We start from the raw sequence: 14,118 nt of genomic DNA, 5'->3' as shown, positions 1-14,118 counted from the left end.
AGATGCTGAAATGTACCATATGCATCTCGAATTTCTTTTAATTCTTTCTATAAATTCTAGTTAATTTCATGTTACCAATATCCAATCTCGAATCACAGAAATCCGTTAAATATTTCATTAGTTTTCCATTTTCTCATATTCCAATCTTTCTCAATCTTCGCAGCTACATTTCAGCAAATTATTTGCCCCGAATTCCACATCAATCCATTCGATTCAGCGCGAGTTTCTGATTGTCTTACGCTGTAACACCATGACTGTTGCTTCGCAAGCCAGTTTCTATGGAAAAACAGAAAGCTATTCGTGTATCCACTTGAACTACCAGCAATTTAGCGCATTACATTTCGTTTTGTAGTTGTTATAACGTGGTTGTCACATACATTTGCGCTTTCAGCGTTTCAGCGCTAGATAAGTCTTTGCAGAATCACTAGAGTTTGAGAGTGCAGCATATTACGCACTGGTGTACAGCGAATGGAATCAGTTCTTGCCTTGATTAACATAAGTACGTGTGTGTGCATGTGTATTTGTTTCGTGTATTCTATTCTATTTTGTTATATTAAGTAAACAGTTCAATTTTTTTTCTTTTTAATGTTTTTTGTTATTTATTCTTTATTCATTTACTTATTAACATAACTGTGATTGTAATAATAATTTTATTTCCACCATTCTTTGCGACCAATCTTATGTGTTCGATTTTTCAATTAGGTTCTCTATATTTCATTTACAAACAAGGCCAAATTTTTGCAAGCACTGCTAGAGATACAGATATACAAAAAAATTATTTATATATATATATTCCAAAACAAGAACGAAAGCATTGACAATTACAACAAACTTTTACCGTTCAGTTTTTGGTTCGCGTTAGACAGAAATTAGTTTGCCGCTTCTTTCAAATCGAAAATTAACCAGATTTTGTGTATTTCTTATAAGTTTATTAAAACAAACAACAATAGAAATGTTGTTTGTTTATTTTGATGTCAGTAAAGACAAAGAAACAACAAAACAAGAATATATTTTTCCTTTGGGCAATGATCTCTTCCGCACCCAATTGTCATTTGCCTCATCGTACACTGCTACTCCTGTAATTCTCTGCTCACTGCGGTGACCAATAGTCCATAGTTTATTGTCAAAAGATACGAAAGCGAGAATGCCCCACGGATCATCTTCCAGAGAGCAAATCTGCGAAATTTTTTGGGAAAATTAAGTTTAATATCAAACAATTCGAAAAAAAATCAGCTGCAATGTACCTGAGACCACGTGTCTCGCTGAGGATCGTAACGTTCAACAACACCCCTGTTGGTGGAACCATAATAAGCGCCAAAAACATAGATGTGACCATTGTGTACAGCTACCTGTAGTACAGAAAATAGGAATTAATATTTTATTAACTTTATGGGGGGTAAGAGGACGGCTTAATAAGATTGTGACTATTGTCATAATATTTATATTTAAGTTTTGTGTAAATTTGAAAATATTTCCACTTCAAACAAAGTCACATTAACAGTTTTCGAAATATCTGGCGAAGAGATACTTCAGTGAAATCAAGTGGATTTTTTTATTGTATCGCCAGTATATATATATATATTTGGCGTAGGAACCGCTTTAAGCTATTATAGCCGAATCCACCAGAGCGCGCCACTCATTCCTCCTTTTTGCTTTTTGGCGCCAACTGGAAACACCAAGTGAAGCCAGGTCACTTTGCACTTGGTCTTTCCACCGGAGTGGAGGTCGTCCTCTTCCGCGGCTTCCTCCAGCGGGTACTACATCGAATACTTTCAGAGCTGGAGTGTTTTCTTCCATCCGTACAATATGACCTAGCCAGCGTAGCCGCTGTCTTTTTATTCGCTGAACTATGTCAATGTCGTCGTATAAATCGTACTGCTCATCGTTCCATCGTCTGCGGTATTCGCCGTTGCCAATGTTTAGAGAACCATAAATCTTGCGCAAAACCTTTCTCTCTAAAACCCCAGGAGTCGTCTCATCGGATGTTGTCATCGTCCACGCTTCAGCGCCATACATCAGGACGGGAATAATGAGCGACTTATAGAGTTTGATTTTGGTTCGTCGAGAGAGGACTTTACTTTTCAATTGCCTACTCAGTCCAAAGTAGCACCTATTGGCAAGAGTGATTCTGCGTTGGATTTCAAGGCTGACATTGTTGGTGTTGTTAATGCTGGCTCCCAGATAAACATCGGCATACGCCAGGAGCTGTACACTATTGTAGAAGATTGTACCCTCTCTATTTAGCTCTGCAGCTCGTATTATTTTTTTCAGCAATAGATTGAAGAAGTCGCACGATAGTGAGTCACCCTGTCTGAAGCCTCGTTTGGTATCGAACGGCTCGGAGAGGTCCTTCCCGATCCTGACGGAGCTTTTGGTATTGCTCAACATCAGCTTACATAGCCGTATTAGTTTTGCAGGGATACCAAATTCAGACATCGCGGCGTAAAGGCAGCTCCTTTTCATGCTGTCGAAAGCAGCTTTAAAATCGACAAAAAGGTGGTGTGTGTCGATTCTTCTCTCTCGGGTCTTTTCCAAGATTTGGCGCATGGTGAATATCTGGTCCATTGTAGATTTTCCAGGTCTAAAGCCACACTGATAAGGTCCAATCAGTTCGTTGACGGTGGTCTTTAGTCTTTCACACAATACGCTCGACAAAACCTTATATGCGATATTGAGGAGACTTATACCACGGTAGTTGGCGCAGATTGTGGGGTCTCCCTTCTTATGGACTGGGCTGAGCACACTAAGATTCCAATCGTCAGGCATGCTTTCTTCCGAGCATATTCTACAAAGAAGCTGATGCATGCACCTTATCAGTTCTTCGCCGCCGTATTTGAATAGACGGCCGGTAATCCATCGGCCCCCGCCGCTTTGTTGTTCTTCAAGCGGGTAATTGCTATTCGAATTTCTTCATGGTCGGGTAATGGAACATCTATTCCATCGTCATCGATTGGGGAATCGGGTTCGCCATCTCCTGGTGTTGTACTTTCACTGCCATTGAGCAGGTCGGAGAAGTGTTCCCTCCATAATCCCAGTATGCTCTGGACATCCGTTACCAGATTACCTCCTCGGTCCCTACATGATAATGCTCCGGTCTTGAAACCTTCTGTAAATCGCCTCATCTTTTCATAAAATTTTCGAGCATTACCCATGTCGGCCAGCTTTTCAAGCTTTTCATACTCACGCATTTCGGCCTCTTTCTTTTTACGTCTGCAAATGCGTCTCGCTTCCCTCTTCAGTTCTCGATATCTATCGATCGATCGCAACGTTGCGAGGTAGGCAGTCTGTTTTCTCTCCACTGCATAACGACAATTCTCATCATACCAACTGGTTTTTTGGCGTTGCCGGAGACCAATTGTTTCGGCTGCAGCGGTATGCAATGAGTTTGAGATGCCGTTCCACAGCTCCCTTATATCGAGATGCTGATGAGTGCTCTCAGAGAGCAGGAGTGCAAGTCGAGTAGAAAATCGTTCGGCTGTCGGTTGTGATTGCAGCTTTTCGACGTCGAACCTTCCTTGTGTTTGTTGACGGGCGTTCTTTGCTGCACAGAGGCGAGTGCGTATCTTTGCTGCTACTAGATAATGGTCCGAGTCAATGTTTGGTCCTCGGAGCGTACGCACGTCTAAAACACTGGAGACATGTCTTCCATCTATCACAACGTGATCGATTTGATTGCGCGTGTTTCGATCAGGGGACGGCCACGTTGCTTGATAATTTTTTTTATGCTGGAATCTGGTACTACAGACAACCATATTTCGGGCCCCAGCGAAGTCGATCAGCCTCAGGCCGTTTGGCGATGTTTCGTCATGGAGGCTGAATTTTCCGACTGTTGTGCCAAATACACCTTCTTTACCCACCCTGGGGTTAAAATCGCCAAGCACGATTTTGACATCGTGGCGGGAGCAGCGCTCATAGGTGCGTTCTAGGCGCTCATAGAAAGCATCTTTGGTCACATCGTCCTTCTCTTCCGTTGGGGCGTGGGCGCAAATCAGCGATATGTTGAGGAACCTCGCTTTGATGCGGATTGTGGCAAGACGTTCATCCACCGGGGTGAATGCTAGGACTCTGCGACGGAGTCTCTCTCCCACCACAAATCCAACACCAAATTTGCGCTCCTTTATATGGGCGCTGTAGTAGATGTCACAAGAACCCACCTTCTTCCGTCCTTGTCCCGTCCATCGCACTTTTTGGATGGCGGTGATGTCAGCTTTGAGTCGTATGAGGACATCAACCAGCTGGGCAGAGGCAACTTCCCAATTAAGGGTCCGGACATTCCAGGTGCATGTCCTTATATCATTATCCTTAAAACGTTTGCAGGGGTCGTCATCAAAAGGGGGTGTCTCATCCGAGGCTTTCGTAGATTTTTCATTGGTACTTCGTTTTTATGTGGTGGGTCCCAAGCCCTAGGCACAACCGCATAAGCGGGCTTCGCCTTCTCACTTTAGCTCGCCTTCAAGCGGATGTCTGTTGGCTACCCAGAGGATACTTGGTCTAAAACCGGAAGTCGTGAGCTGCTTGAGTCATATGCAAAAGAATCGTTCCTGGGCACTCCCAAGTGAATGGCAATCAGGATCTTTCCTCACTTGCGTGAACTTCTACATATGAACCCATCCCCCAGTATGTAATTGCTAAATAATTTTAAGAGATTGCTTGGTGAACAATTTTTACTTGATAATAATAAAAATACAGGTTCACACAAATCGAATCGTTATTTAACGGTCTATCACACACATCCTATATATGTTTCGATTATCTCAGCCACCTCACACACTTTAGTACTAACTCGATGTGTACGTGGCCTGATGTAATGCGCGTTACTAAATTATACAATGTCAACCGTTTGGTTCCACAGCATTTCAAAAGTTGATCTTTGCTTCCCGAAAAAGATTTCGCGAAAATTTAATTAACAAATAGAAATTGGGTAAAATTTTAATAATTTTTCCCCCAAAGTTTGCTAAATAGTTTAAAGTGAGAGCTTCATATTCATAAATGAGCCTATTATTTCAAAAAGTTTTCAAGTTGTGCTAATTACATCAACCATTAGTTTTACATCTAACTTACAGCAGGCTTTACATGATTATATCTCATATCTGCACATTTACTCCAACTATTCGAATCGGTATTATAGCATTCAACACTTTTTAAGTAACCATTATACCAGTTGCCGCCCATTATGTAAATTTTACCATTGAAAGCCACTGCACCGGCATCGTATCGTGCTTTAAGCAAAGGTGCCACGAACTTCCAACCATTGGATGTCTTATACCTGGAAATAAACAATAAAAAATTAATACTTATTTATTACATTAAAGTGATCAGCATTGTGTTTCGTAACATTAACGACAGGAGAAAATTTGCCTATTTTTTATTCTTCCACATGCGATTCCATGTTTTGTTATTCACTTTTTAAATTCGTTATCAAAATATGTATTGCTTAAAACATGAATTCTTCTGATTGCCTTTTAAAAAACAGTTCGATTCATTGTGGGTCATTCATTCCTCAGCATAATAAAATAAGGACTAGTAAAAACAAATCAGCTACTTTTGCATTATATTAACGGCGAATAAGCTACATAATTGGCTCTAGCTGGTGGATATAAACGAACCGAAACGTCTGAAACGACGTTTTCGAAGGGTCCATCGATATATATGGCTTGGTGTTATCCTGATGGAACACAATTCTTACCCATCTAAGCAATTGCTTCCTTCAAACATCCCATTGTTGACAGTACAGGTTTGAATTAAATTTGGACGTAGGAGGGTGGCTCAAAGTAAATTATTGTCTGTCAAATCCATCACACGCATAGCGAAACCTTCCTGCCCGTCAATCATTGCTTTGCCGCCCACCTTTTGATCGATTTCGATCGTTTTCGCTTGACGTTTTTGTTACTGAACCACTTTTCATCAACGGTGGATGGTTACGCTAAAGAAGTGTATTTGATAAATTGATAATTTGATCGATATTTCTTGACAAAACATAGCACACTAATTCTAGACACTATGAAAAGGTTGATATTGGTATGGATAAGATCAAACTATTGCAACGATTAAAAAATGCAGTTAAACAAAAAGGGCATTTAACAAAACTACAAATTAAGCTATAACATTTAGAACAAAGGATCACGATACGGAATGTTATCTGCTGTAAAAAAAGTGTTGGTACTTTGACGAGTTTACAGCCAAAAAGAGATTTTTCCTAAAGTCCATCAAAGCAGACGAAAAACTTTAGAAAAAGTAAATTTTAGAGTAAAGATACTAGGAACTATTAAAGTAAGGGCTTCCCTCAGAAAACTCGACCTTGGGCGTGACATTGAGTGGTGACTCTTTGGCCTATTTAATCCAAATTGGGTGCAAATATATCATAACTTTAAATCCTGTCAGTACAAATGAAGATTGCGAAATATACCTTCATTTGCAAAATATTTGCATTTTAATTTATCGGTAGCGATCAAAATTTCGAAGCTGTAGCAAACTGCCTGGTGATTTGGAACGGACTTTACTTTCCATTTTTCGCTCTACTTTCGCCGGTGAGATTAACGCATGTGCGAAACAGTAATTTGTATGGCGAAATGTTGAAACACCTCAATCGCGTGCAACTTCAAATTGATCCGTCAGCACAAAAATTTCTCGAAAATAATTGTTAAATTTTTGGAACTGTATAATTTGTAGAACTGCCACCAAATACGCAATGCAGCCGGATCTATTATTTACAGAAACAATCAATTATTTGAGGTATTTTCCCGAGAATATAAAATAATTATCATTCACCTCTATTATCCAACAGTTCACGTTTGGTAAAACAAAAAGATCACCGAAAATATTATTGAAGTAACATTTTTGATTGAAAATATTAAAGAAATTTCTGGTCCGGTTGCCACATATTCCAATGCCACGGTCAGAATTTTATATATTTACCCTCCAGAAGGCTACAACGTTTGTCTTTTGTAAAAGTCTCAAGGCCAAACAGTGTTCTTTTGGATTTAGATTTAGAGAATCCATGGTTTTCTCATGTACAATTATATATTGCATATTCACGTGCGGAAATACCATTGAATCTACCTGTGTTAGCTAGAGACAGGTTAACCAAGGATATTGTGGAAGAGAAAATGTTTTCAATTATTTTCATGACATTCACTATATCAAATAGTTAACTAGAATATAATTTAATTTATATCTTATCTACAGCGCGCGTTGGCGGTTCACTACTAAGTGAACGTGTCTTCCTGACTTTGTACATATTTAGTTTTCTTTTGTTTTTCTACTAATTTACTAAATAAATTTGTTCATGAATGAATTAAATAATGGCCATCTTTGCTAAATGACTGATTAATTAGCATTAGCATAGGCCAAGAATTGGGAATAGGTCGGACACTAGATTTATACATACTTACCTTTCAACTGACTGCAGAACAGTTTTATTACCAATATTACAACCACCAATCGCGTAGATTTTTCCATATAATTCGACAAGACTATGGCTGCATCTTGCTTGATTCATTTCTGGCAATTCTCGCCATGTTTTATTTTTTATTTTCCAGCTGAGAAATCTTTTGGATAATGGCGAATATGCATCACTTCCACCAATAAATAACAAATTGTCATCCTTTAAAATCACAGTAGAGTTCGCACTATCCTCATTTAGATTCGCATATTTTTGCCATTGGTCCACAGTTTTGTTATATTGAAGTACACATGACTTCGTCGAATTATACTTTAATTATATCAAAAATAAATATTATACATATATTAATTAGAGATATTAAATTTTGAATATGAATCGCTGTGAGCGCTTACCTCTTTGCAAACAACCAGTAATGTTTTCTCAGCAGAATTCCCAGCACTGATCCCACGTGGTTCTGTAAATCGGACAATTATCTTAGTTCGTGCTGCGGGCTTACTGATCCACGCTAACACCTTGAAGGCCAACGACTCACAGCCAGGTAATGACTGAATGTGAGTCAAGAGGAAGTCCACATCGAATTGCGTGAGCCGCAGGCAAGCGACTAAACGAGGTAGATGTTCTTGACGCGCAGAAACATCGTGATTAAACCAACGAGTTATGGCACCATATGCATCCTCCTCACAAGTTATATTTAAATTGTCCGATTCGAGAAGACATTGCAATTTCTCAACATCAAAATTGAGAAACTCGTCCCGTTGGCTGATCTAGTATTGACAAGATTGATATTTCAATTACGCCGTTGTGCCCCACTGATTTATTAGACTCACCTCCATGAAATTCTGTATTTCGTATTCGTGGATTTTCCGCTTGAGAATTTCACATTCCGTTTCGCGTTCTAGCGCGTACACACCTTGTAATGTACATTCATCGATGTGCGCCATAATGAATTCCACACAAGTGGTTGCGGCATCTTCCAATTGCAACACGATTGCCGCCTTCAGCGTCGCAGCGACATTGTTAACGGTAAACAGCGCTTTTCCGGTGTAGCAAAAAGTTATTAAGCGCTCAAAGATATCGCTATCGATGTCATTTATTTCGATGACAAGAGCATTGCCTTGATCCCCGTTGAAGAGGTTTTCGAAGTAAGGACTCGCTGCTGAGAGTATTAAACGATGCGCGGGTATACTGTGAAAAATAAAAATTATATATATAAAACAATTTAATTTTATGTAAGATTCAAACTATGTAATACTTACAAAGCCTTTGGGTTAGAAACTTTAAAAGTCACATCAATTAGAGACTGTTCATCGTAGAAGCGAAATATTTTCTTCATTAACTTGTCCATGAAAAGTGGTTTCAATTCACTCAAATTACTTTGTGAAAAAGTTGTTTGCGTAGAACTTGTGGCCATTTTTATTATTGGACTTTGCTGTTGTGATTATAAAATATTAGATGGAAAATAATTATTTAAAGTAACGTTAATTCAACTTGAGCTTTACTTTCATTACTACAGTGAGTGTCACTTAAAATCGTACAGAAACGGTGGTCTAAAAAATTGTTTGATAATTTGCAAACCAATGAACTTTTCTACTCATAATATGATTTCATTCAACATTTTGGATTATGTTAATGAAAAATTTTCAAAAAAGATGGACATTTCTTTGTGTTTTGTTTAATTCTGGCAATATCGTAAAATCACAACAAAATGTGGCGCACTTAAAAACGTACAGCTGATTATTTGAAATAGATTTTGGGGAAAACCACGATTTTAGAATTGAAAGTTGAAGTTGAGTTTATTCTTGAAGTTTTTAAAGTTTTCAGCATTAGATTTTAGCAAAAGTAAGCAACACCTCCCGAAGAACTTAAATTGACCACAAATGATGAGAGATGGATTACACATCAAGTGAAGGCAAACCCAAGAATATCAGCCCCAAAAATCAGTAACGAGCCAAAAATTTACTTCCAAAAGGAAGTCAGAGACACAACAGTAAGGAGAGTGCTTCGTAGAAACAATTTTCGTGGACTGTTCTGAAGAAACCATTTAGCAGAGTACTGGCGTAATGTTATTTTTACTGATGATTCAGAGTTCGACATATTAGCCTCAGATGGCAGACAGTGTGGCAGTGTGGAGAAATCCAAATAACGAAATGGATTTAGCTAATTTGCGTGCGGCTGACATAGAGGAGGATATGTAATGGTGTGGGGATGTATGTCAGTACACGGAGTCAGTAATTTTTTTTTTATCGACAATATTATGAACCAGTTACATAGATATCCTCAAAAGAAAGCCATACCAAGTGCTGAGAAAATGGGAATCCGAACCACTTTTAAGCTTTACGCAGACAACGACCCTCAACACACCTCATTTAATGGACGGTAATGGGCGCTCTATAACTACACGAAAGTATTGAAACTCCAGCGCCGTTTCCGGATATTAATGTTAGTGGATTCGATGCCAAGAACGATTAATACTTTGAACGAGTAATACTCTTCTTGAAGAAAACCCTGAGTTCGACAATAAACGTACCACAATAAGTTATTAGCAGTAAACAAAGATCTTAATCGAAACAACCTCTAAGTTCAGAAATTAGGCACTAAAGAATATTAAAAGTCTTAAGTCATCTTTATATACAATCACCGTCATATTTCAACGTACGGAACTCTAAAAGAAAAATTTCCGTCAAATGAAAAAAAGTTCTTATATAAATAAAAGGAAGCTTGGAAATAGTATAATTTATATGCAAATTGATTGAATATATTTCAAAATAAAAATGATAAATTAATAAAGCTTAAACCGAATAAATTTTTTGCGTCATATTTTATCTTACGCGACACATTTATGTAATCAATATCTTTACTATTATGTCCATTCGCGAACCGAATATGGAGTATGCTTTGGGTCGTTGTGTTGTTGTAAAACATAATCACCAGTTAAGTCCATTTTTTCAACCGACTGCTTTAAATTTATTCTATTTCAAAATTTCTAAATATTGTACATTGTCAAATTTTCTTCTAATAAAGATCAGCTTTCCAAATCCTGAAACTGCCATACATCCCCTAACAATTAAGTTGCCTCCACCATATTTAACCATACACCGCAAATTTTAAGTTAGAAGCGTTGTGTCCGGTTTTCGCTAAACTTTTTATGGACCATCATCGCCGAAAAGATTACATATGCTTTCGTCTGTGAAAAGCACTGTCTGTCTTCAAGTGCGAAAGTTATGCGTTTTCGACTGTTCGATTCAGATATAAGCGGTGTTCGTTGCGCTGTTGGTGACGATAATTTGAAGATAACCATTACGCCGTAATGTTTTCTGAATTGTATACTTGCTCAACCATATGTATTTCCGAAGCTCTTTCCATTTCAGTACATATTTCTGATCCCTAATTATGTTCTTCATTAAGTGTTCGCGCCCCTCTCGATCCATTTTTTATACACTCGCAACAAAAGTTGCTAAGAAAGTATTATAGTTTTGTTCACATAACGGATGTTTGTGTCACCAAGAAATAGAAGAGTTGGATATGGGGTTATATATATATAAATGATCAGGATGACGAGTGGAGTTGAAATCAGGATGTCTGTCCGTCCGTCTGTCTGTTCAAGCGATAACTTGAGTGAAAATTGAGATATCTTAATGAAACTTGGAACACATGTTCCTTGGGAACATGAGAAGGTTGCTTTCGAAACCATTGCCACGCCCACAAAATTGCGAAAACCAAAAACACATAAAGTGTCATAACTAAGCCATAAACAAAGTTCTAAAAATAAAATTTATAATAAAGGGTCGCACTAGGAAGGGACATATACGGATGTAATTTTTTTGTAGAAGTAGGCGTGGCCCCGTCCTCAAAACGGTTATTTGCATATATTTCGTAAACCAATAAAGCTATATAAACCAAACTTTCTGCAGTCGGTTCTCTTACGTACCCCATCACACACCATGAAAATAGCTGAAATCGGATAATAACCACGCCCACCTCCCATACAAAGGTTAGGTTGAAAATTACTAAAAGTGGGTTATCTCACTAACAAAAAACGACAGAAACACTAAATTTTACAGAAGAAATTGCAGAAGGAAGCTGCATTCAGATTTTTTTACAAAATTGAAAATGGGCGTGGCATCGCCCACTTATGGGTCAAAAACCATATCTTAGGAACTACTATAATATTTTCTTGATACCCCGATGACACGTGTGGAAAATAGATGAAATCGGTTCACAACCACGACAACTTCCCATGTAACTCAATTTTGAACTCCATCTTATTCCTTCACTTTATAAAATATACGTGTTTTGCATGATTGTCAATTGTCATATTCATTTCTAATACTTCCAGGAAAACACTATTTTCATAGAAATGTTCTTTATGATAAATCTTGATCATAATGTGACAATTTAATTTACACTCTTATTTATTTTTTGCAAACATCCTAAGGAGGAGGAAAGCGTTTAAATTGAAATAAAAAATTAATTTTTTTTTCGCTTACATACGAATGTATGTTGTAACTGTATGTTTTCATATATAAATTTCTTATAATTTAATTATTTCTTCTTTTTTAATTATTTCTCCTTTGTTCACTTTAAAAACCCACCAAATCTAAATAAATTTCGTCACTGCGGCAGCTATGTGCTGAGATATTACTGAGATTTATTCGCTCAATCTTGTTATCACCAAATTGTAGAGAACTAGTAACCAACCAAAAGTGAGCGGCTAAACATCTGTAAACAACAATAAATATATACAAAATTTGTCACTCTGAGCGATACAACTAACAGCACTCTCAAATGTTGACTCTCACTTAGCGTCAGACCGGATGGAGAATTCAGCAAATGTTACATGGTATGTACATAAAGAGAGCATAATTTTTTATGGTAACTGTTTTTAATATATCTCTCTAAGTTAATATGATCAATGTAAATCACTATTCCCGTTATTATAAAATTACAATATCGGGGAAAAACAACTAGTGAATTATTCAAAGTGTATATATACTCGTATGTACTATATCTATTATATTTTATATATGTGTACTTTATCCGTAACAACGCACGAAGTGAATGATGTTCTGTTCACGCTCAACCTACACTGAGAAACATATTTCGATATTACAGCAATTAAGTGCAACCCGAACTTCGATGAAAGAGCATGAAAATATTATAAAGTCTCTGCGTTGAGGAAAGAGCTCAAGTGATCGTATACTTACACATACGGATTGTCACTAACACGCACAAGCGAAAATCGAGAAATGAGCACACATACTATGCGAAAAGACTACATACATATATGTATGAAAATATATATGCAATTATAAAAGAAATATAGAAGACAAACTTACGACCAATTTGAATAGATAAAATTTCATATTAAACTAAATTCATAAAATCAACATCTATAAGATGCTCCTTGTATATAGCAGCATAATTATAATTAAAATTTTCTGTTTTATTACAAAGTGAATTACAAAGCCATCCGGTTGCTAGACACTAATTACAATTTCACGAGTTTTATTAAAGTAAAAATCTCTTTCGCAAAATCATTTGTTGACTTCTAATTTGTTAGAAATTTAATAAACTTTTGATTGTTGAGTAGTTTTCCACTTTTCAAAATATAAAAGTGTAAGTATGTGCCAGCAACATACTACACATTATTAATCCGGAGAGACCCTCTCTTATCACATACTTGCATAAATATGTATATTAACACTGAATTCGGGGTTTTCCCTCAAATACTGACACACACTTTTCTGTTTAAAGAAGATTTTCTTTTTTATTGTACTTGTTTGTATATATCACTAAATTAATATGATCAATATAGATCGCCACTCCCATTATAACAAAATTACAATATCGTGAAAAAACAACAAATGCGTAAAGCAAAGCTTATCTTATACTACATATATACTATATACTATCAAATGTAGACTTCATACCGTAGCAACACCCGAAGTGAATGTAATTTGAACGTATTTGATTCGCTATTCACGCGATACTGCGGAAAATTTCTCGATACCAAAGCTACTAATTGTAACCAGAACATCGACGAAAGAGCCTACAAAGAATATAAAGCTCTCTGCATTGATGAAAGAGCGTAGGTGATAGTGTGCTTCCACATACGGATTTGTCACTAACACGCACAAGCGAAGAACGTAAAATGAGCACCTACGATGAGACGATACGAGCAAACTGCAATGAGCAGTTGACTGAGCAGTATTATGCGAAAGAAGTTATAAATTTTACGTATGAAATGAAAACAGTGATTCCATTGTAAAAAGCATAAAATTACTTTTTTTAATTTCCACATTAACCAAATTGACTATAATATATACAAAATATAAAATATTATTAATGTTAACACTTATTAGAACGTGCTCTTTGTATCGTGCGGCATAGACTTACTCGTTCAATCTCTACTCAGACTGAAAAAGTTTGATCGCTGATTCGCTTGGTCCCACAATAAGCGCACAAACAAAATAACCAAAGCAAATATGAAGCGAACTCTTTGATTCGAGAGAGTGCTGCATAAATTCATATTTCTTATAACATTTGATAGTGTTGCCACTAGGGAAAAATACATTTTTATATTTTTAGTCTATTTCTTGGATATCTTTTTATTTTCTTTTACCCTTCTTGAGAAACTTTTGGTTTATGGGATCTTTTTTCGAGTTTTCTATGAACTCACATTGAGACCAGATTATATTTAGCCTATCTCCTCAATA

At 37.0% G+C, this 14,118-nt stretch overlaps 2 protein-coding genes across 2 annotated transcripts in view; both read right to left on the bottom strand.

Annotated features, from left to right (window-relative positions):
* LOC105219249 (uncharacterized) overlaps nucleotides 1–14,118 on the bottom strand; it is a 705,022-nt gene that overhangs the window by 357,455 nt on the left and 333,449 nt on the right. The gene's annotated exons all lie outside the window — the stretch shown is intronic.
* On the bottom strand, nucleotides 599–13,459 carry LOC128922204 (kelch-like protein 3). Its single transcript, XM_054231988.1, has 9 exons — nucleotides 13,333–13,459; nucleotides 8,659–8,831; nucleotides 8,230–8,587; nucleotides 7,795–8,166; nucleotides 7,392–7,711; nucleotides 5,062–5,266; nucleotides 1,245–1,349; nucleotides 839–1,176; nucleotides 599–747 (listed from the first exon to the last, which is right to left on the bottom strand). Exons 2-8 carry the CDS (start codon nucleotides 8,811–8,813, stop codon nucleotides 964–966), a joined length of 1,728 nt encoding a protein of 575 aa, XP_054087963.1. The 5' UTR covers nucleotides 8,814–8,831; nucleotides 13,333–13,459; the 3' UTR covers nucleotides 599–747; nucleotides 839–963.

This window comes from Zeugodacus cucurbitae, chromosome 5, assembly GCF_028554725.1.
Source record: "Zeugodacus cucurbitae isolate PBARC_wt_2022May chromosome 5, idZeuCucr1.2, whole genome shotgun sequence".
Lineage (NCBI taxonomy): Eukaryota > Metazoa > Arthropoda > Insecta > Diptera > Tephritidae > Zeugodacus > Zeugodacus cucurbitae.
The sequence above is the reverse complement of the archived record's forward strand: the minus strand, read 5'-3'. Positions and strand labels throughout refer to the sequence as shown.

Bases quoted from the DNA above. Each gene is read 5' to 3' on its own strand.
- LOC128922204 (XM_054231988.1), bottom strand. From the start codon at position 8,813: ATGGCCACAAGTTCTACGCAAACAACTTTTTCACAAAGTAATTTGAGT. The intron at 5,267-7,391 runs GTAAGTATGTAT...GTTTATTTCCAG, and splicing joins GTTCTGCAGTCAGTTGAAAG to GTATAAGACATCCAATGGTT. The intron at 1,350-5,061 runs GTAAGTTAGATG...TCTGTACTACAG, and splicing joins ATAATCATGTAAAGCCTGCT to GTAGCTGTACACAATGGTCA.